The 24,204-nt window shown below is 35.5% G+C and overlaps 1 protein-coding gene across 3 annotated transcripts in view; it reads left to right on the forward strand.

Annotated features, from left to right (window-relative positions):
• Positions 1 to 24,204, forward strand: part of NSUN3 (NOP2/Sun RNA methyltransferase 3) — a 56,884-nt gene that overhangs the window by 12,312 nt on the left and 20,368 nt on the right. For all 3 annotated transcript variants that reach the window (XM_074361591.1, XM_074361595.1, XM_045503796.2), the window contains 2 exons: positions 7,479 to 7,633; positions 8,384 to 8,505. In XM_074361591.1, the coding sequence (XP_074217692.1) occupies positions 7,479 to 7,633; positions 8,384 to 8,505 (277 nt within the window). The remainder of the gene's footprint in view (positions 1 to 7,478; positions 7,634 to 8,383; positions 8,506 to 24,204) is intronic.

A 24,204-nucleotide genomic window follows, 5' to 3' on the forward strand; every position in this document is an offset into this window, starting at 1 on the left:
TGGCACACACATATCAGTTAACTGTATATTTAGGTGAAAACATACTGTGCATTTTCAAATTGCAGTTTAAATTCTGTTACTGAATCTTGCTATACTTTTTATGTGAAAAATCAGAACAAAAGAAATTATTTTGTAACATTTTACTGTTTTTATAATTGGAGCTGAAAATGAAATTTTATGGACTCGGGTTATAGGGAATATTTGCTTTTACCTTCACTCTGTGTTTATTGACAGTACTCTTATTTTGTTTGTTACATCAATTTTGAATGTAAAATTTTTAGTATTGTGAAAGGTGGAAGAGAAATGCCAAATTTGGATACCATTTTGAGGAGAGGGCATTTTAATCCTAGATTATCCTCATTAGTAGGCTATGAATATTTTACGTGCTTATGGTAAGGAAATTCCAGATTAGGAATCCAGAGGCAAATGGGATATATTCTAGGAGTCTGAAGTGGAAAAGAATCTTTCTGTTCTTACATCAAGGGCAATGAACCACAGGCAGTGTTCCAAGTAAAGCAGCCTTTCATCTAAGGAGGGCTAATGATAATGGCTTACTAAGAAGTACAGATGTCTTCATGCTGATGCTCAGAGCCCAAATTAGGTTAGCTACAGTGCTTGAATTTGGAATGCAGAAGCCATGCAAAAAAAAAAAAAAAAAAAAAAAAAAGCTTTTATAAGCAAAACTTAAAATGATGGCTCCACTAAACATGCATTTATCCACCAAATTTCTTTAGATCAGTATTGGCCTTTATTCTGGGCCAAGAGGCTCACAGCTTTGAATGATTGAAAAGCTTATATTTTCAGATGATTAAAATTAGTCTACTTCTCTTCTGGTCCAGCTGCTCCCACCTGTTGGCACAGTGAGGGATTGTCCATTTGTTGTTGTTATCCTTGTTCTGTTTTTGTCAGCATAGCATTTGTAATGTCTTGGTGTTGATAGAAAAAGATCAAACAATTCTGATTCTAAATAGAAAAGCATTAACTTTCATATAAATAAATTAATTTATTAAGAATGACCCAACTTAATGGAGTGGCTTGATCAACTTTCTTGCTGAGGGCTACATCTATCCAGGCATGAAATTCTCTTTGCTGTCATTGATACCCTTTTCACATCTCCTTAGCCTTTGGTGGTGGAAGATTAGAAGGACTCCTTTCTTTACTGACTTGATTTTGCCCTCCTGCCTGCTCCCTCAAATCTCAAGTTTTTTGCACACCCTACGGGTACCACTTTCGTCTTCCACTTCCTCTGCTAATTCCTTTCTGTTCTTCAGATTTTCACTCAGAAATCAGCTTTCACCAAAAGCCTTCCTAGAACTCCCTGCATTAGGTGCACCTTCTTTTTGGTAATAATAAAAGCCATGACCATTTTGGAACAGGTAGTAAAAAAGTAAAACATAAAGCTGAGACTCCAAAATACTATTCCTGAAAAGCCGCAGTGACTTTTTCAGGAATTTGTTAAATTCACCCCCTTTCCTACTTAGATTAAAAAAAAAATTGATTTATTTTGGACAATTTAAGCATAAAATTAATTCTGCCTCAATGTAGTAAGTCTTAGTATATGTATGAAACTTGGATTGTGATGCCTTATATTGCACATTTTTAAAAGTTTAACCAATCTAAGACTTTTTCAAATAAAATCTACATCTAGACCAAACAACAGTATAGCATAAAGCTGTATTTCAACTGAGAGTTATTTTAAAATGCTGAATTGAGAATCTTGACTAAAGCTACAATTTAATGAAAAGCTGTCCTGATTTTCAGTTTTAGCAATTTAAATATTCTTTATTATAATGCCGTGTTTCCTGTCAGGTCAGCCACATTTAGTGAGTGCATATTCTGTGCAAGGCATTGGATGGCGAGTCTAGAGCTGTGAAGGATGTAGAAATAACTAAGACTTCTGTTTCCTGTGCTGTGACAAAGTAGGTATTTTAACCAGCCATCCTGCTGAAATTAACAAAAAAAAGTAGGATATAATATTAAAGGAAAACAAAATCTTTTTAAATGCATCAATGATCTCCAAATACTCAGTGGCCAAAATCTAAGAGTTTGGTAACCTTGAATGTAGATTGAGCACTGAAGCAGGCTTTTCACTTGAGACCATCCACTTCACCTGAAAAATTTGCACGTTGATTTTCATAGCTTCTTGAAAATGTGGGAATAAAAGGCGAAGCCAGAGCCTGCCCTAGTAAAGTATCCGCTAGGAGACTAAGTTACGTAAAGCTGAGACTCCAGAATTCTATTTTTACCATGTTAGGCAAACTAGGAAGAAATTGTCCTCTCTGAGGGACTGAAAGGAATACTGTCTGTCCTCAACTTTGGTGGTGGGGGAGGAGTGGATGTACCCTCTGAAATTTTGTAATCACAAATACACCAACATAGACCATTGTAGTGAAGTTTGCTGAACACTGAATTTAAAGAAACCATCTAGTTGCTGTCAGAGAGGACTAAGAGACTGAGGACTGACCTTTGAGAGTAACAGTGGGAACTAGCATTTAGAGGAATGATGTTTTCCTTGTGCTAAGAAAAGATGACTATCATCCAGAAATATATTCACCAAAATACCCCTGAGCAGTGAAAGTGAAAGGGGCATTTTTTTAGACAAAGAGAGAGCAAGAGCATAAATTTGTCACCAACAATTTTAAAGGAGAAAGGAGAGCCATCCTAGATGGAAAATAGAAGCTACAAAAAGAAATGAAGAGCAAAGAAGGTGGAACTATATGGGGGAAAATCTAACAGTTATTGACTACAGAAGACAAAGATAATATTTTATGCAGTTAAAAAATGTAAGCCCCTATAAATCCTAAATACCATCTAATTTGGGAGGGAGTGTTATAAAAGTCTTACATCTTTTAGGAAAAATGGTGAAGATTGACTTAATTTAGATTTTTCTTTTACATATGCATGTTAAAATCTCTAGGGTTACCACCAAAAGAAACAGAATGTAAAATATTTAAACCAGAAAAAGAGAGAAGTGGAATATAAGATAATTAAGACACAGTTCTTTCCTTTGAGGCTCTTAGTGTCTGTTAGGTAAGGTGGTAACAAGGTGTGCCTTCGGAGGCTGCCTTGCCCCTGGTGTACACACCTCACAGATGTGTTTGACTTAACTTTTCTTACCACCTTTCACCTTAACGCTTGAGCCACTTGAGTTATTAACAGGCTGGGGAAACCCTAGCAAAGGCTCATGCCACCCTGCCGTCGTCTGCTGCTAATGCTGCTGTTGCCACAGACTGAGGAGCCTCCGGATGGGTGCCAGCAGGGAGGCAGAGGTCCCACACCTGCGTGTTTGCTGCATCAGGGCTAGGGACTCTGGCTTCCTTACTGCTTGCCCAGAGGGGCCAGATAACACAAACCAGGGAGTCATCAACTCTTGGAATGGACTCTAACCACTGAGAGATGGGAGACAGGAAGAAGCTAGTAGATTGCTCTTCCTCCCTATTCCACGAAACCCCAGTTTCTTCCAAGGCTCAGTAATGTCAGACTTTGGGCATATCCTGAGAGACTGAGCAAAGCTGTAGCCAGCTTGATTATGAACCTTCTTATGTCTGTGCTCCCTCCTTGCATGATTTACTTCCTTTTTCTCTCACTCTTGCTTTCCTGGGATTTTACCACTTCCATGATGTAAGCTTTTGTTTTAGACTGTTTTCTAGTGATTTTAGGCTAAGACAAGTGCTTTCAGACACCTACGCATAAGCTGAATTAGTGACTTCTCCAAAAACCACCTGAAATAAACATGTAAATGAAATCAAAAAGAATGTACTACCTGTGCAAATGCAGCTTTAAGGTGATTTTCTACTCTTACCCCCTAACAAAACTGATGCCATCTCCTGAGCTCCTTCCATACGGAAATCTGGAGCCCTGGTAGTAGCAAAGGTAAGCAGTGCACATGGACAGCCTCTGATGACATGAAATATGGTCAGTGCTACAGGAGGGGTACAAATTATGTTTGAGAGATGGTCTAGTCAGTCAGGTTTGGTGGGGCACAGAGTATTGTGGTGAAATAGTTGGGAGAGGGTGGCTAAAATTGAAAGATTCTCTTGAGGTCTCGCCATTACAGACCTTGAATTAAATAAAGCTAGATGTTTGAACTTTATTTAATGGGTGATGGGAAGTCGTTGAAAGTTTTTAACAGTAGAGTGACAATGAGAAAAAGCAATATATGTATAGATATATAGATGTGTGCATGTATACACACACATTTCTGAGCAAAGAGTTTACAAAAATTTTTCCCACTCTGCGTTAGAATTTCACCTTCAGTTAGTTCCCTAGCTTTGTTTCCCTGGTAACCTGACAGAAATTGCCACTTTGTTTCTAGGGAACATTGCTTGTGATAAAAATGACCCTGATTGGTAAAATGTATGTGCACCGGGGAAAAGAATAAATAAACTCTAGAGAGCTGATGGGGATGCCATGCTTTGGGCCTGAGTGCAGTGACTCTTGTAATTGGGCATGTCCCCCGTGGGGACCCTGCCAGCTGTGCCTGTGGAGTTGTTAAAAGAAGTATTGGCTCCTGTGGGGCATGAGGGTTTTATACCAGGACAACTCCTGCACCTGCCTGATGTGAGTCTCTTCTCGCACCTGAATTACCACCTGTGGGGACCACAGCAAAGATTTCCATTAAAGCCTTCTTGGCAAGATGTGATTTCTGTCCTCTGTCAGATGATGCCAGATATGGCCTGTGTGAATGTTTAGTTGAATTAGACCTGTAAATCTAATGGTTGAAAATACGACCTTAAATAAGACCAAAAAAACGTAGAAATTATGAAAGTGATATGATTGAATGCAAAAAAATTGTAGGGGGAGGGTATAGCTCAAGTGATGGAGTGCATGCCTAGCATCCATGAGGTCCTGGGTTCAATCCCTAGTACCTCCATGAAAAAAATAAATAAGTAAACCTAATTACTGCCCCCTGCAAAAAAAAAAAAAAAAATCATGAAACTTATGTATTTAAAAAAATACTACAAATAAATTCAGAAGGCAATTTAGGAAACATATTTGCAAATCAGATCGCAGATAAAGAGTTAATATTAAAAATATGAAAATACGTCTTACCTGTTAATAAAAAAAATATGAATAGTGCAATTGGGGAAAAAAAGGTCAAAGAAGAATAGGCAGTTGACAGAAAAGCAAAACCAATAATGACTAGACGAAAACCAGCTCAATTGTGTTAGAGAGCAAGGATTATATTATAGCATAACAAACCATGTCAGACTAATAGTAACACTGACTTCTTGTGGGAGTTTGGTGGAGGGACAGGGAAATGTTTACTAAAACTAAAAATTCCCCTACCCCAAAGTCTCTTTTCCTCTGGTACCATCCGTAATAATAAAACCACATTACGGAAGGACCCCTTTATGAAAATGCTTATTGACTATTATCCTTACTGACAACAAGAATGAATGCCCAACAATTGGTGATGGTTGAGTAAAGGAGGACATTTATCCTATGTACTATTTAGCAGCCTTTAAAAATATCTCTACCAATTAACTTGGTGCTCTTGCCTTTGAAGTATTAGCATATGTGAAGAGTAAGGGACAGAAAAGTGTGTAAATATAATCTTGGGTATGTGGATAATTATATAGCATATGTTTATCAGGTTGATAGTATAGGTTCCTTTTGATGGTGTATTTGGGGAGTTGGGAAGGGGGTAGATGAAGAAAAAGTGGAAAAAATGACACTACAAAAACATATAACTCCATTTATATGCATTTTATATGCAGGTATAGGCATACGGAGATAGGGTATTTTTATTTATTTAAATGTTAAATTGTGCTTATCTGAAGGCAGTGTGTTTTAGGTAATTTTTGATGTTCTTTGTTTATACTTTTAGGCATTTTAAATATGCTTGTATTTAAATATGTATTATATGAAATTTATGTTATTATGTGATAAATATATTAAAATATTTATAAATAAATATTTAAGTAAAGAAAGGCAAAACAACTGTTTTATTAGGGAGAGAACCACTTGCTAAATGCCTGCTATACTGAGAAACAGCATAGATGGTGCTTAGAAGTAGTTAGGGCTCTTGAACTAAGGCACCTGGGTTTCTTGTTCTGTGAACCTGGGCAAGTTTCTTAACCTGTCTTGGCTTCAGTTTCCTGATCAGTAAAATAGAATAATATTAAAATTATCTACCTCACAGATTTGTGAAGGTTAAATGTGTTACTATGTGTAAAGTCTTAGAACAATGCCTAGCCTTCAGTAGGGACTCAAGAATTGTTAGTAATTATTATTAACATTTGTTACTACTTTTACAGTATTATGCTGCATATGTTACTAAAGTGTCACAGTTAATCATTTTTTTCTTCCAGTTTCATTGAGATATAATTGACATACAGTACTATATAAGTTTAAGGTGTAACAGTTTGTAACAGTTAATCTTAACAACTACTTTGTAAGGTACTAGCATAGGGGAAGTAAAATTTCTCCTCTGTCCTGTCCTCTTAGGGCTTCTGGCTGTGACTGACATAAGACAGGGTAACAGGAATAAAGCATACAAATGTTATTCTTTAAAATTTTATGTGTTCATGGGAGTTGCCACAGGAAAATGAAGACCCGAAGAAGTGGCTAGGCCTAAGTGCTTACATACAAGGTTGAATAAATAGTGCCCGTTGTGGACAAGTAACTGAAATATGTGGGGAGAAGAAAGGAAGAGTTATTTTGAACAAAGTCTGTACGCATTTCTCTTGGTCTTGATTCCCTGTCTCTGGTGATAAGGATATTTCTTACCTCCTGGTACAGGGAGGGTATCTTTCACATGGGAGTTCATCTCCTGCTTTCAAGAAGTAAAAAAGGTCAAATGCCATTCCAGTATCTGCTGTTATTCAGACATCTTTCACTCAAAATAATCAATATGCCAAAGCAGCATTTTTGGAGTGATATGCCCCTCACTAGGTACAGTCCTTATTTTACAGGTGAGGAAACTAAGACTCTGAAGAGAGCTAGGTGCCTTCCTCAAAGTCTCACAGCTCATAATCTGAGCCCAGATCTTTCTCGTCATAAAGTCAACAGCACTTTACATGCTTTTTCCCCACATGCCATGCACCTTCCTTTATTTAGAATGAAAGTGTTCTGTTCTGGAAGGAACTTATGTATCATTTACTCTTAAGAGTTTATGATTTACTCTTTACGAACTTCAAGAGAGAACTCTGGGGTATTGGTTGTATAGCACATCTTTAGGAATCCATATTTCTCTGAAGGTTTTCACCGTGAAAATTAAATTTGAATGAGTGAATGGTGAGAGCTTAGGAGAGGCTATGCAGGCATGACTATCTTAAATGTTTTATGAAGTGTGTGTGTGTGCGTGTGCGTGCGTGTGTGTTTTTAAACATATGGGAGTCATAATGTTTACGTCTGAGCCCTATTTCTGTGTAATTACGATGAACCAATTTCTTGCTGAAATGTATTTGATCAAAACTGGAAGTTTAACAGTTCCATTATATTCATTTCAAAACTTTTTAATCCTTTATATTTAGGTTATCTTCACTGTAACGAATACGATACTCTGAGATTGAGGTGGCTGAGGGAGACGTTAGAATCCTTCATCCCACAGCCGTTGGTAAATGTAATTAAAGTGTCTGAATTGGATGGCAGAGAAATGGGAGATGCCTGGCCTGAAACGTTTGACAAGGTACTTTTATTACATTGTGACAGACTGATGGACTCCCAGTGATACCACTGTTCTGTTGCTTTGTTGCTGTTGTTTTCCGTATGCTTCCAGACACAGCCTGATACAGTTTCTCAGTGCCCTGGGAAATGTTGATAAAGTGAGCATGGAAGCGGTTTTCTTTTGATGGTCAGCATTTCAAAGGAAGCAGTGATGCTGGGACTGGGGATTATGGAATGTTTTTATTTCCAGGTGCCTCAGAGATACTCAGGGAAAGATCAGATATTGTTTGGGTCAGTACACAAACACGTGCACTGTATTGCTTTAATTCAGTAACGTTTCATATCTGGGTATGACAGTTGAAGAAAAAGAGCATTTCAGTAAACTGAAATTGAATTATTAGTTCTTAAAAATAAATGCTGAGAATTCAGAAATACAGTAACGTCTGTTTAAAATGAGTAACTATTGTAAAAGTTCTTGCTGTAGTCATCAAAAATATGACATATTAGTGGACATTAGTAGACTTTTACTCCTCTCAAATCCCCTCCTCACTTAAAAAAAAAAAACTCAAACATTGAAAGTGCACAGGAAATTTTTCTATAAAGTATTAAGAAATGTCATAAAGAACGTGGCATTCTGTATTTTCAGTTTTAAAATAACCATATTTATTTATTTGCTATTTTTTGTCACAATTTGCATATCTTCCCTATATACTTTGTGTCTGAGGATATATTTTCAGTGTATAGTTATATTATATGTCCTTTTTCTCTCTAGGTGTTAGTTGATGCTCCATGTTCAAATGATCGAAGTTGGTTGTTCTCTTCTGATCCTCAGAAGGCAGCCTGTAGGATAAACCAAAGGAGGAATTTGCCTGTTCTACAGATAGAACTCTTAAGGTGAGGGCTATTAATACAAATGTTTATTTTGGTTTCTAGTGTAATTTAAGTAGACATGACAAAACATGACACAGAGAAGCCCCTGAATGGAGAGTTTCCTGTGTAGGTGTCAATAATTAATCCTCCAAAGTCTGCGCCCAGACAATTCTCCACCTTTTTCCTTTTAGCTCTCATGTTGTAATGTCACCTCTGCCCCCAGCCTTGCCCGCTGGATGAAATCTCGTGTTGCTGTGCATTGTCATTTAAAGGACACAGTGATTTTACTGTGGTTTAAAGTCGTTTGCTTCTCAGGACCATCCCAAGCTTAGGGTTCATCACCCTCTTCTTTCACCAGAATATGAGCAGCCCCCCTGTAAGAGTAACTTCGGACCAGGGTGCATTTTTTTTTTAACGATGGACACATTGTTCTGGAATGAGGAAGATGCTGTAGTTCCTTGTTAGCATGTATCTCCCCTCTAAGAAATCTCTAGAAGGACATGACCACCAAGAAGTAGTTGGTTTCTTCAGAACAGAGCCATTTGGGACATCCTGTCCTGGTTTCAGAAGAGATCCCTTAATCCCTGCCTATTTAATGCTGAACAAAAATTCTTCGGACAATTTAAAATATAGTTAAATGATGCCTGATCACTCATAACTTCGTCCATGTGGAATGAGGTTGAGTGACAGTTTTGATGCACTGATGACAATGTGCTTTACTTCCAACTTCTGACTGATGCACAACAATGAACACATGCCATTGCCCACACACTACAACCAATACTACTACGTAGGCTTTTTCTTGTACCAGATCAGTAACCAGCACACACTGCTGATTCCAGGTAGCACCGCCTGGAATGCTCTCAAACACGAGACGTCGCATAGCTCCAACTCTAGGTGTTTTTTCTCACCTGAACTTTCTTGATCTGGCTGTTCAGTTAATCGTTCCTGCTCCCCTGGGCCTTGCTGTTGTTATACCTCACACCTTATAACAGACACTGAATCTTGTGATGGCTTATTAGCATTGTGATCTCTGGTTTTTTTTTTTTTTTTTTTTAAGCTGTAAGCAACCAGGCTTCCTGAGAATATAATTTTTCTTCTATTCCATGAAAATCCTTCCTTCACTTCTTTCTGTTCTATGCCAAGCTTTCTATTTTATATTCTGTCTACTGCTTTTCCTCCCATTTTGTCTCTATTCATTGTAATCTATCTCCTGTTCCCTTTATTCTTCCAAACATAAACTTATTAAAGTTACTAAAAACCCATTAAATCAACTAATGGTTATTTTTCAATTTTAATTTTGCTTGATCTCTCAATAGCATTTTTTAAATGTGCTTTATTATACAACTATTAAATGGCAACATTTTTCATTGTAAAAAGTTCAGAAGCTACAAATGAAGCAGAAGGTCCCCATGACCACAGACCCAGCTAAATATCAACTTTCTTCGCAGCATTAACTGTTGGTCTTAAGTCTGTGGTATATTCTTCCAGACTCTTTCTATGGCTTTTATTACAATTATATATCCATAGGGAAATACATTAAAAAAAATAGCTGCTGTCATTGTATATACATTGTTCTAAAACTGGCTCCTTTTTGTGCTTAATATTTTTTAAAGCCTTTTTCTGGTAAACCTACTTTGTTCTCTTCAATTTCCATGAAATATTCAATAGAATTAGTCTTAATATCCTATTTAGCCCTCTATTTTTGGATTTTTACATTCTTTTTTACTTTTACAAACTGGTCTTTAATTTGTCTCATTGCACACACATGCTCACATTTTTTTTTTGATTAAATATCAAAAGTGGAATTAAGGATCAAACATTTTAGTAGATATAGTTTATTGAATTGTACTCTAAAATGACCAGTCTACATTTTCTGTTGCACTTGACTTTGTTGATAGCTTGTTCCTTAAAATAGTCCCTTCCCTGATTTTTGTCATCATATGCTTTCCTGGTTTTCTTCCTACTTATTTTCTTAATTTGCTCTTAATCAGGTCATCCCATAAATTTTGGGTTTCCTTAGGCTGCTGATGTTGGCCCTCTTCTCTGTCTGATGGTTTCAAATGATAGATGATGCTGTTTCCCAATTATGTGTCTAGGCTCAGCTCTTTCTTCTTAGCCTCAGACCTGTATATCCAATGCTCTATCAGAGATCTCCACTTAGAAGCTCCTCAGATATATAAGACAGAATTTGTTGAGAGGGAAACGTGTAATTTCTAATGCTCTCCTGTCCCTGACCCCTGCCAAAATCAACAACAAAAAATCAGATAGAAACCCCATCAACCTGCGTCTTTTCCTCTCTTCTCCATCTCAGCAACTGCCATGGCATCATGCACTTGCCTATGTCAGAAATCCACCTCCGAATCCTTTTACATCCAGTCAATCACTAAGATGTTTCAATTACACCTGTTACATATTTCTCAAGTCCATTCAATTCTCTCATCCTTAATAACGTAACCTAAGCCACCAGTATCTGTCACCTAAAGCACTGCAGCTGGCTTCTGACTGCCCTGCTTGTCTTCAAGTGTGAGCTCTGTACTTCAGTCTCCACAGTAAAGCCAGTCTGACCTGAAATGTAAATCCGATCATGTTATTCTCCTTTTTGAAATCTGCAGTGTTCCCCATTACCATTAAGACTTAAAATTCCTTAGTATGATATTCAAGTCCCCTTTGAATGTGGTTCCTTCTTACTTCACTAGCTTCACTGTCTCAGGACTCTTGCCCTGTGTTCCAACTGAGCAGTTTCTCAGACTCGCCTTATGTTTCTGAGGCCCGTGCATTTCCTGTTCCTTTTGCTTGAGTTCTTCATCTAACTCATTCTCCCCTTCCTCTTGGCTAACTCTACTGGTTCTTCAAGAATCAGCTCTGAGATCTCCTTGGTAAAGCCTTACCTGACTCACTAGGACTGGGATTGATATTCCCCTCATTCCCCACCCTCATTTACAGACACATTGATTGTCAGTTCCTCTACTTGATATTTGCCTAGTACTTGTCTCTTCAAGACTGTAAGCCCCATGACAGCAGGGATTGTCTTATTGTTTTTATTTCCAGTATGAAGTTTGGTGTCTGGCATGTAAAAGGGGGTCAGTAAATAAATGTTCAAAAACACTAAATTACAGGGGATGAGTATTTAGAATTTATATTAAATTTATAGTAAAGTTAATCAGACAAAAATAATGACATAATCATTATTGAGCTGCATGGTAATTAGGCATAAATGTAAAGCAATTCACACAGTTTATTTTGATTAGTATTGCTTTTACATAACCAAAGCATGGTTTTAGTTTTTGTTTATTTTTTCCCCACTTAATACATTTCCCTTAACATCCAGTGTTTCAGTCATCATCGTGAAGATCATACATCTATGTAAACCTCCCATCTGTACCGTCTTGTGCCCCAACAACTGAGGCTCTTCTAAAGTGTCCACCTCTCTCTCTCATCATCTTTCTCCCCAAAGAAATGGCTTTAGCACCACATCACTTTAGTAGCATATTAACAGGGTGCAAAATAGACATCTCAGTCATGAGTATAGGCTTTCATGTGATTACATGTGACTGGGAAAGACCATCACATCAGCCCCCTCTCAGTCTTTTCCTTGAGCAGCTGCTCTGCATTCTCTGCCTCTGATGCCTGGTCTGTATGAGAGGTTTTGGAGCCACTTGAAGCAGCTGAAACTCTGAGCCCCTTGGCTGTGTGATTATGATGATAAAGGGGAAAGAGCCTGATACACAAGCTATAGTCACAGAAAATGGTTCCAATTCCCTGACATCTACAAATCTGGGGGTTAAGAAGATAAAGGAAAAAATGATAATGCCAGCCACAGTCTCTCTTTTATCTCCTGCCCCTGACTCCAAAAAAATAAGAAAAAAAGACTATAGTAATTTTCTCATCAGGAATGTCTCTTTTACTATATCACATGCAAAGAAATTTCTCTTACTTTCTTCCAAATCTTCCTCATCTAGTTATTGCCTTACCATCCTTTAACAAAAGACAGTCCTTTTATTCCACAGTAAGGAATAAAAGATTTTAAACGCAAATACATGCAGGAGAATAAATGGATTGACGTGTATGAGTTTGAGTCAGAGGTGTAAAGTATTGATAGCGGAACCTTATTTGCATTTGCAAAGACAAATTAGAAAGCAAACAAGCAAATATTGCCTAAGCTGAGCTTGTGGATAGAAGATGGAACTCAGAAGGGAGAAAAGAAGTAGGAAGGACAGCTGAGAGGCAAATAAGGAAAGCTTTTTGATTGTGCTATTTTGTCGAAGACTGGATTTGTACGTTTCTGCATTTGTCTGCTGACAGATACGGTGTTCAAAGGTATTTTATGCCTTCAGTGGGTTATTACTCATTCACCTTACCAGAAATCATTCATATTTACATTAAATAGGCAGCCTGCATAGTGTTCATAATCTTACCTTTTAAAAACTCAATATTCTCTTACTAAATATGCTCCCACCAAACATTAATCTTGCACGTTTTCTTGATTGTGATACTTCAATGAAATCAATGCTTTATTTAATAGAAGTTTCTTGATGTTAAGTTTTTTAAAAGGAGTAATATCAGCAGATATGTAATAGTTTTTAAAAAATTCTTTAAAAAATGAATGCATGTATATAATTATATATTACTGTATATAATCGTAAAAACAGTAATCTGATTTTTTTAGCATGAAAAGCATATTGGAAGGCACAGTGAAGACAGAGATCCCATATAATTTTATTGTACACTTATTGAGGACTCTTTAGTTTATTCATGTGGAAGTGGAAAAAGTAGAATCTTCTATTAAATACAATATGATGTATAAGTTATATACAACTCTCTCACACATCTGTCTCCAAACCCATTTTCAGAAGATGAGAATGTGGGACAAGGATGTGAAGAATAATTGAGTATAAACCAGTTCTATTAATGAAATGTCATTTGAAAGTATACCTTTGTTATAAGTTCTCAAAATAATTTCTGAGACCATTCATTTCTGTCACGTACTATGTATGTGCACACTATGTAATCAGATTCTCTTGCTTGCCTCATTTTTATTTCAATATATCAGGAAAAATAGAGTGGAAACATATGCTAAAAATAATATACACATAGTCTTTTTAGAAAGTGGCTATGATGTTTGTGCAAGAGAAGTTTACATGATTTTTAGGTGGGGAAGTACCTGAACTGAAGAGTATGATTTATAACAAAAATATAGGTATCTTATTGCAGTAATGTATCATGTCACCCATTTCCTCAGAGGAAATCAATCACGTTTAAAATACTGACCCCTTCTGGTTTTCTTTTTTCATTACTTGATAGGTGAAATCCAATTTGTGAACTCATTGAAAAAAGCAGCTTAGATTATTTGATAATGTTTTGAAATTTTGTATAAATCATCCAGGTAACAGTCCTTAAAGAGTGTTACTCTTACAGAAAGAGTAGTGTTTTTAAAAAAGCATTTAAAAAAACCCTGCAACATCTCTTCCATCATGCTGTTGAGCTGAGGAATACTTAGTGACTGTGGAGCATGGGTCTTCATCATTCATCAATGTAGTGACCAAAAAGGTGATATGCTCATACTGGAAAAATAATATTTGGACATATAGTTCTATCAGAATGGAAGAATTTCAGCACTGTTTCAGCTATGTGCATATTTTCTTTTTAAAGTTTAACTAATTCACTTAACTTTGCATCATATGCTGAGTCATATGTTTGGAATCCAGAAAACAGAAGCCAGCCACTATGAATACTTCGACTGTCGCTGCTACTACTGATTTTCTTTCTCATTCTTCTCTTCCTCCTCCTCTTTCTTCTTTTTTCTTTAAGTTAGGTGGCAGGAGTCAGAGGTTCTGAGAGGAAAAATCTGTAATTTGGGCAAAGTACATGTTTCTTTTCAGTAAGAGTTTATAGATTAAAATATTCCACATTAAATGAAATTGTAAAATGTTGAGGAGTCATCCATAGCTAGAGTTTGTAGCTATTGTACTTTCAACCATAAAAATGTTTCAAGGGTAGATTGACAGTGTAAAATACAGTCTTGAAATAAGAGTTTATCAGCATTTAATAATTTATCCAACATTTATTAAATACCTACTTTGTGTCAGGAACTTTGGTAGGCACTAAAGATACTAAAACATATATGAAATGACTCTTGTTCTCGAGGTCCTCAGGGCAGTTATCATAAACTATGGTAAGAATGTGGTAATAGAGAGAATAGTTAGGGTGCAGAGTGTGCAAAAAGGGGGACACCTAACTTTGCTTGGGTTAAAGATGGGGTGCGGGCTTAAGAAGACATATTTTTCAAAATAAGCGACAGATAAATATTTAAAGTGAAGGTCTTTTGCTAATAATTTGTCCTAATCATGAAAGTAATATATAAAAGCATTATATATAAGCATATATATATGTATACATATAAAAGCATTTGGAATATACAGAGAAATAAAAAGAAGAAAATAAGCAATCCATTGAAAGAAACTTATTATTTGGACTTATTCCCTTTGACTGTGTATAGTATTTATAATGATGGAAATCATAGGAATATGTAATTTGGTATCTTTTTCACTGAATTTATTATGAACATTTTAATTATTAAATAGTTTTTGAAAACATACTTTTAAAATGGCTACATCATATTAAATCACTTGTTCATTCATTCATTCATTCATTCATTCATTTATTCAGGTAGTTGAGTATCAAAGACTGCTCTTTTTAATGACAGAATATTGTTATTGCAAGAAATAGTTACAAAAACATGTCATACTGAAAATTAAAACACAAGGTTTTTTGATGATCCAGGCAAGAGCTTGATAACTCTTTGGGGAAGAAGCTGGCAGCTGGCCTGTGAGCCATTCCTCTTTTGATTTCCAAGGAGACACTCCCACAGAAAGAAAAAAGGCAGGTGACCCAGTTAAACATGTTGATAACTGACCTCCTTGGTAAATAGATTAATGAATTTTGCTAAGAGGAGAGCTCTTACTTATGGCATACTTTGAGCAGAATGTCCCTGGTTTAGGATTTCCTGTGGTAAACACAACCTGAAATCTATAGATTTATGAGGCATGGCTTCCTGAAGAATGTATGTAAGCTGTTCAGCTCCATAAGGTGTAATGGAGATGTGACAGAACCTAAATGCTCCCCATTGTGTGAGGTGACCTATCAACTTGCTTACAGAAATCATCTACTATTCTGGGCTAGAAAACATTCTGAGCTAGAAGCAAGACTTAGGAAGCCACATGGATATCCCTGCTTCTTTTGTGCCACTCGGTTGCTTATATACTTGAAATTATTTTGCTAAACTTGATACTAGGTAAGATCTCTGGTTTATGAGAATCTGATTTGACACTACTGTCAGTTGTGTAGGCTCATCCGTAAACACCAGCCAGCCACCTCTGATGAAGCTAAGTTGAGGAACATGATTTGGACCTTAGTCCAAAGTGCAAGGCTCTTATTCCAATCCCACATCTAAATCTTGGGAATCAGTCAGCTCATCCAGCCAGCTGTTAGAAAGTAAGAGCCTTCCCCCTTATATCTTCTGCTTGGAAACATAATTAAGAGGATAAACTGTTAGGACCCAAAGCGCCAGAGCTCAGGCAGGTACAAGAGAACAAAAGAGGCAGTGATATTCAGGTATAGTGACTTTTTCCATTTTGGCTCCATACACTGTAACTACAATAGCTAGCACTCATTGACTACATTAGCTACTTTTCTCCTTGTTTGAAGGCTCAAGTAAATAGGTAGAGAGAGTCTTGAGTTGTCCACTCCAGCAAAATGCTTACCTCTACCTTGTGGGGAGGGCAGGACCAGGAGGAATCTTCTCCTGCACAGAAACATGAGGCAAGCACGGTGATGGTTGTCCCCGAACTGTTTGTTCTTTCTGTAAGTATTTTTTGAGTACCACCAGGCACTAGTGGTAAACAGGGCAGATTTAAACCTTGTTTGACTTGGCTACAGTTATTTTTGCGAGTAATTAACTGTCCATCATTTCTGAATCGGGAGTCTCGTGTCTTCTACCAACATCCGTGAAACTGATGGGCTAACTTTTGAGCCTACAGGCGGGGTGAAATACCAGCTCCTTCAGTTTTCTTCCTTGTAGTACAAATATCTTCTCCCAAATCGTGGCTTGCCTTTTTACTCTCTTTGGTGTGTTTGTTTGTTTTTTACAAAGAGAGGTTATTACTTTTCATACCTATATTTTTCTTTATGATTAATGCTTTCTTTTTGTCCTGTTTAAGAAGTCTGTACTTTTTCTAGTACTCTGTAGTGTTACTTCTGTCATAAAGCAAATGTCCACATTAACATGGGTCTGATTTTATTCCATTTAATTGCTTTGTCCTTGAGCTAGTACTACATTAACGTAATTACCGTAGAAATAGTATCATAATATATAGGTAAAAATCTTCCCTTGTTTTTTGGTTTCATTTTATTTTGTTTGTTTTGTTAAGAGCATCTTGGCTATTTTTGACACCTTTGCATTTCTATATATATTTTAGAATCAGCTTGTCAAGTTTCATGAAAAACTTGTTGAAAGTTTGATTAGAATTCTATTGTCTGTTTAGAGAGTTTAGACATTTTCCCATTATTTCACAATATTGGTAAATTTATTAACTCTAAAAATTTGTCTATAGTTTTTTTGGATTTTCAACAAAAGCTTTCATAATTCTGTAATATATGGAAATATATATATGTAAATTTTTCTGGACTCTGGTAATATTTTGCTTAGGATTTTTCCATTTATGTTCATAAGTAAGACTGGCTTATAATTTTTTGTTCTTAAAATATTCTTATTAGAGTTCAGAATCAAGGTTATTGTAGCCTCATAAAATGAATTGAAGCTCTCATTTATATACTCCAGGATAGTTTATGTAACATAGCAGTTACTATTTTTTTCCTTGGATATTTGATAGAACCTGCAATTGAAGCCATGTGGGCCTGGAGTTTTCTTTGTGGGACGAATTTTGACCATTGGTATAGTTTCTTTAATGGTTACAAGATACTTAAAAGTTTTCTCTTTTTTTTTTTTTTTTAACTTTTAACATAATTTTTATCTTTAGAAGTTAAGGAACTTTATGAATATAATCAATATAAAACATGTAAAATACTATAAAATAATAATGACATTTTAAATACATATTCATATGCACAAAGAGGCAAAATTATTTATTTTTAAATTTCCAAATATAATCTATTAGCATTCTCATCTGGAGAAGACTCCATTTTATGGAATATTGTTGATGACAGAACACAAATATACTACTTCATTTTAAAAGTTTTCTCTTTCTTCTTGAATAAGTTCCATGAGTTTTTGAGTTTCTGTTTGTTTGTGTTTTTAGTAATTTTTCCATTTCATCCAAGTCTACAAACTTGTTGACACAGAGTTGTGCACAATATCTCATCATTAATCTTTTTAATACCTGCAGGATTTATAATGATGTCTTTTATATTTGTTAATCAAATTTTTATCAAGATTTAGCATTTGAAACTTTGTTCATTTTTTTTTTACTGTAAATTTGTTTTCTTTTTCCAAACAATGGGGTTTTCTGGTTTTCTTTCTTATTATTTTCTTATTTTTATTATGATCAGTGAACATATGCTGTATTATGTCTGCCCTCTGAAATTTATTTTGACTTGCTTTATAGCCCTATATTAGGTTAGTTTTTGTAAATATTTTATGTTACTTTGAGAAGAATATGAATTTTACGTTTGTTTGTTAGTACAATGTTCTATATATGTCCATTTGATGAAGTTTGTTAATTTTGTTATTCAAATCCTCTATGATATTACTTTAAAAAATGATTCTTCAGTCAATTATTGAATGAGATGTATATGATTTGGATTGGTACATTTCTCCTTGCAGTTCTGTCATGTTTCACTTTATATATTTGAAGGCCATGTTATTAGTAGCATACAAATTTCATTTTGTTAATGGTTTTTGTACTAACTTCAGAAAGTTTAGGGGCCACCCTTTTTGGCTATTAAAAAGTATGGCTCTACTTAATCTTGAGCTCGACAGCACTGTTTCTATTTGTTTTAATTGTCTGTGCTTTTGAATAATATTTAATTTGAATAGCTTATTCTATAATCTAACACAACTATTAATGTATACAGTGGGGAGCTGCTGAAGTATTTTTAATAATGGAATGACATGATTACATTTATATTACAAAGATTTATAGATTCTATATGAAGGATGGATAGAAGGGAGCAAACAGAGAAAGGAAAGCTAATAAGGAAGTTATTGAAAGTTTCAAAGTGATGATTATCAGTGGGTTAATGTTAGAACACAAAGGCATTCAAAAGATGATACTTAAGCATTTTATTAACTCATCATAGTTGAGTCAGTTTGTAAAATACCACTGTTGTTAGCAAGAATTTAAATTATTTTTTCTTAATAAATTGAAAAGCCTCTAATGGATAGCAAACATAATGAAACTGAGCAAATAATTTTAATAGTAAGTATATAATAAGTATTTGAAAAATGGGAGCACATACATTTTTCTATTTTAAAAATATTGAATTTTTTTTTTTTTAATTTCTAAATAGTGACAGAAGAGTATAGCAGAGGATGATGTGGCTATTTTTGACTTGGGAGGAAGTGCTTCTTTGTCATTTGAGTATTCCTGATTGTCACTTGTTGATCTATGTTATTTTCACCTCTCTTAAATCTTCTGAATCTTCTTTCTGCTGGGAACAATGACTTTTACAATCCAAAAGATTTGACCTGAGGCTGCGAAGGCGAGATTAGACCAGCCTGTCCATCAGGAGCCTCTGTGACTCTTTTTACTTCCATCAGATTGATTTTCCTGGCAGTTGGCCTCATTCTGACAGTCGCTACAGGTATCTGAACTTGCCATGCTACTGACCTAAATGGAGTCACTAAAATGCCTTTAGTAAACTTTATGGGCTTTTAATTCTTTTATAACCTGGCCACTACAGGAGTCAAATGATTTCATTCTTTAGTAGGAGATAGCTGTTGTCTTTCTCCAAAGAGTTATTTACAGGACAGTTGTTTTCAGACTCTACTCTGTAAATATATAGGGTTCCTGTAGCATTGTTTTAGGAGCATTATTTTAGGTCTTGAGGGATAATCCGGAGAGCCTCTTAGTTCACCACAGCAAATCCAAGTAGAGCCATAGTCTTTCCATCCGGTTAAACCTGTAGGATTTTATTTGAAGGAAGTTTCTGGTTCCAGAAAAAAAAAAAGTCTGAAAAACTGCTTTTAATCAGTGATAAACGATCTGTTCATTTTGCCATGGGCCAAAATCAAGTCAATTCTGGTGGTTTTCTTGAAAGCTTTTTAGTTCTTTTCCCTTGTATGAGTGAAGGGACTAGATCAAAGACCCTATCGTAAAGTTAGGCAGGCCTAATGTGGTCTGTCATCACTCTTCTCTATTTTAAGCAACACAGAACTGGTTTCCTTATGTTCAGTCTCAGCAGAGAGCTTTTAATTCCTAACCCACCCCCCATACCCATCCTAATGAAGTAATTAACTGTTGAGAAGATGTACTAAACTTGTACATCTTATCTTGTACAAGTAGAAATCGATAACAAATTTGTTAAAACTTGTCATTTGTAATCTATTTCATGGGTGTTTAGTGTCATTGCTCTACTGGTACTATGTAAAAAATAATCTCTTCTTCAAGGTAAAAACTTACTGCCGGTAGACAGAAGATATTATCAGCATAGTTTTGTTTCTTAGGCTGACAAAGGAATAGCTGCTGGATATGGTGTCTCTGAAAGTAGCAATCTCAGTCATGTTTCTTTATCTTGAATTTACAGAACTTTTTTGATAATAAACAGTTTGATATCTAGAAATTTGATTACTTACTGTGAGCACAGTGAAGATTACCCTCAAGGCTTGTAAAATAATACTTTTAAAACTGATGATAGCACTGGGTAGCTATCAACCTAGAAATATCTGTGTTTTAGATGCTTATAGTACCTGAAACTTAATTTTGCATCTGCGTTTATTTGATAGATTGTACATGGACTTCAACTTTTCACCTTAATGTTTTCTTTGATTGTAGTACATAATAGTGGTAGGGTTTTTTTATTTGCTTTCTTGCCCAGACTGCTGCTTGCCAGCAGAAGTAGTAAACTGATACAGAGTGATATGTTGAGAAATAAGCAGTGGGAAAATGAAAGAAATGGGAATTGCTGAAAAGGTACAAAAAACGAAAAATTGGAAAGGAATACTAGAAGCCAACAGTGTAACATGGAAAAAAAAAAAAGAAATGGTAAGAAAAAGTAAATGAAACAGAACTCCCTGAAATGCTTAAAGGAAGAAAAGATATGAAATACAGTGGAATTAAACATTTAGGGTTGAGGGCAGACAAAAAAGGGAACAATTTAGACATAAAAATTTTGCAGAACTCGTAACAGTTGGTTAAAAGTATGTTTTTGGGTTTTTTTTTTTTACCATTTTTAAAATTATCTTGTAGTAATTAAATGTTTCTATTTGTATAGCAAATTAGGCTAATATATTTTTTTAAAGAGTAGATTTATTTTCTTCCTTTTAAATCAGTCTTCCTGCTCCCCTCCCCCTGGCCCCAACTTCCTTTGTTAGATTTCCCTTATGGTACTAGAAAAGCAGTGTCAGGGATTACATTCGTTTTTTAAATATGTCTTAACAGCATTTTTGGTACCACATATTTCAACTTTAAAATAGTGATCATGGTTTTCTTTAGAGTCACATTCACTTACTAGAAGTTACCAAACTGTTGCACTCAATGAGAAATGACAGCACAATTGTTAAGCAGTAACATTCATTAACAGATTATTTTTACTTTCTATAGGAGTTATCTGTTGATGGCAAGAGGAAAAATATTTTTTTCTCATTTTTATAAATTACTTGTTGGCAAAAGCTTTATTTTTTCTAAATAAGGCTTCTGGCCTCTATCATTTCCATCTGTTCTATAACGTGAGAGTTGTAGGTTGCTTGAGCTGTTCCCTACTCAGACTTTTTGAGCATTAGTTGCAATTCAGTATATTTCTTTGTTTTTCACTGGAAAGTTCTCTGATTGACCCACCTCTTGATTAAGGTGACATTCATTCACTTATTTAATAAGCAATTTTTGAGAGTATACTTTCTAGTTATGTAATATATAAAAAATACAAAACGAATATAGCATAAACCCTGTTTTCAAGGAGCTGAAAATTTCTTGCTTGGGAAAAACAGAAGAGGGAGGAATTCCATAAGGAATCAGTGAAGGTTTCAGAGACTATGAGCTTTGAGGTGTGTCTGGAAAGATGAATACAAGTTCATCTGCTCAAAAGGAAACTGAAAACTAGTATATGTAAGCATTAAAACCTAGTAAACATCTAGAAAAATGGGACAAAGAATCATCATGGATCTTCATGATTATCAGAGATCCAGGTCCTGTCTGTCTTTTAACTCATGATCCAGAGTGACAATTCCAACTCTTACTGCTTAATCTGCATTGCAGCTGGTAGGAAGGAGCACACCTCACATTACTTCCACGCACATCTTACGGGTCAGACTCAGTCATCTTTAGTGAAAGCCAGTTTAGGAAATTAGTCTTAGCTAATGTCCAACTAAAAATTCCATTACTACAGAAGTGAGAGCAGATATTGAAGAACACTTAGCAGTGTCTGTCACAAGCTAGAAACTCCTTGATCAAATAACAAAGTATGCAAAGAAAATTAACAAGAAAATCCTTCAGTGAGAAAGCCAATATGAAAGATTTTACAGTAATCAAGAAATAGATGACAAAAGCCTTAACCAAGTGAATGGGAAGGGAATAGAGATGTGTGATCAGATTTGCAAGATATTTTCAATAGAGAATTAATAGAATTTGGTAGTTGATTGGCTCTGGGATGGGAAGAAAAGGAAAGTGCCGAGGACAGCTGGTTAAGAGTATGAGCTGTTTAGAGTTTTATTGCAAAGATTTGAATCCTTGTTTGGACCCTTACTGAGTGGCCTTGTACAAGTTGCTTAATCCTCTTGCCTTAGTTGCCTTATCTGCATAGTGAGAATTATAATAATTCGTGTCCCAGAACTTAATTGAAAGATTGAGTGAGATAACATGTGTAAAACATCTAACTTTAGGGAAAAAGATAAACCACAGATAAAGTTATAGGGAAGACTGATATTTAAGGGGTAGGAAGAAGAAGAAACGTAGTTAAGGAGGCTAGAAGGGAACTTCAGAGAAGTAGGAGATGACCAAAAAAAGAGTAGTGCCCAGGAAGACAAAGTGGGAGAAAGTTTCTTAAAGTTGAGGATGAATGACAGAATCAAATAGTGTGATGAGGTGAAGGCTGAAAATAAACCTCCTAACTTAGGCTAGCTTTGGACTCATTTTATCAGCAAGCTTCTGAGGAAAACAGATATTTTAATCTACCATTTGGGGTTGTGGAAACAAAATTTAGTTAAAGGAATTACCAGATTATTTGGAATTTGGAATGACTACCAGATTACTCCAAATTATTTGGAATTTTAATGAAGGAGTAAAGTACCTGTGAGTTTCTAACCATTGAGTGTAATTTGTTAAAATTCTTTAAAACTGTGATCTCGATGTCAATCTGAAATGAAGGGGTTCAAATTATGTTTCAGCATGAGGTATTTGCTTTCATTTACCTCATCATAAATTCAGTGCAGTAGCGCTTTGATCAGTGAAGGTTATAGTCTCTATAAAGGAGCAGGTAGCCAAGATTCTCAGGTCATAGCTTCAGACCTACTAATTCTTAGTTCCTTTGTATTAGAAGTGCCTAAAAGTCCATACTTACTCTTTATCTTCAATGAGTATTTGGGACAATTGGGATAGTAAAATGTATACATGTGGCATCCTCTGTCTTATTGCCCCAGATTCTGTACTTATTTTAGCAGTTACAATATTTGCTTCAGGGTATACAGCAGTGGTAAAGCTTGCAGTCCTTTTCCTGGTGTTAGATTAGGGTGGCCGTCTTTGTGCTGCATTAATTACCTGTGTAACTTCAGGCAGGTGACTGAGTCTTTGTGACCCTCCATTTGATAAATTGGGTCAGACTATTTACCCTGTACACCTCATAAGGTTTTATTAAGACGTCCTGTGTGAAGTGCTCTTTAAATTAAGCACCAAATAAACATAAGGTAATGTTATTAATTAGGCTGATCACTTGTCCTTCACTTGGTTAACATAGGAATCAGCATCTCATTTGAGTCTTGGACCAGATCCACATTCCTGTTAATTCAGGAATATTCTATCCTAAAGGAAGAGTTAGAATTTCCTCAAGGGTATGTGTGCAGTGGCCTCTAGAAACATTTCACCTTTTCAGTTTTGGATTCAGTTTTTGTCAGTAAACTTGAGCAGTAAGATACAAGGATTGCCAGTAGTTTCCATACATTTTTCACATTGTTAAGTACACAACTGTTTTTCTTTTTTACATAAGTTGCACATAACCTTATAAAGTAGCCTTATATAGAACTTCTGAAGTGTTTCTTGAATATTATATGGTTACAAGGGACCAACTGCAAGATTGATGCTCCTACGCTCATTTTAATTTTTTTTTAAGTTACTACATTCTTACTTGGCTTAAAAAATATTTAATGCTAGAGTTTCTAAGATGAGTGGAATAAGCCTGCTAATATTGTGGCAATAAAGGAATTTTAAAGTCTATTTCACTTGATTACTTCCTCATATTTATATCTGAAAGAATGGTAGATGTTGCCTTGATGCTTTAGCGGTGATAGAAGGGACATGAAGAAAATGAGGAATAAATATATTAATCACAGTAGTGTTT

The sequence above is a fragment of the Camelus bactrianus genome, chromosome 1, assembly GCF_048773025.1.
Source record: "Camelus bactrianus isolate YW-2024 breed Bactrian camel chromosome 1, ASM4877302v1, whole genome shotgun sequence".
NCBI lineage: Eukaryota > Metazoa > Chordata > Mammalia > Artiodactyla > Camelidae > Camelus > Camelus bactrianus.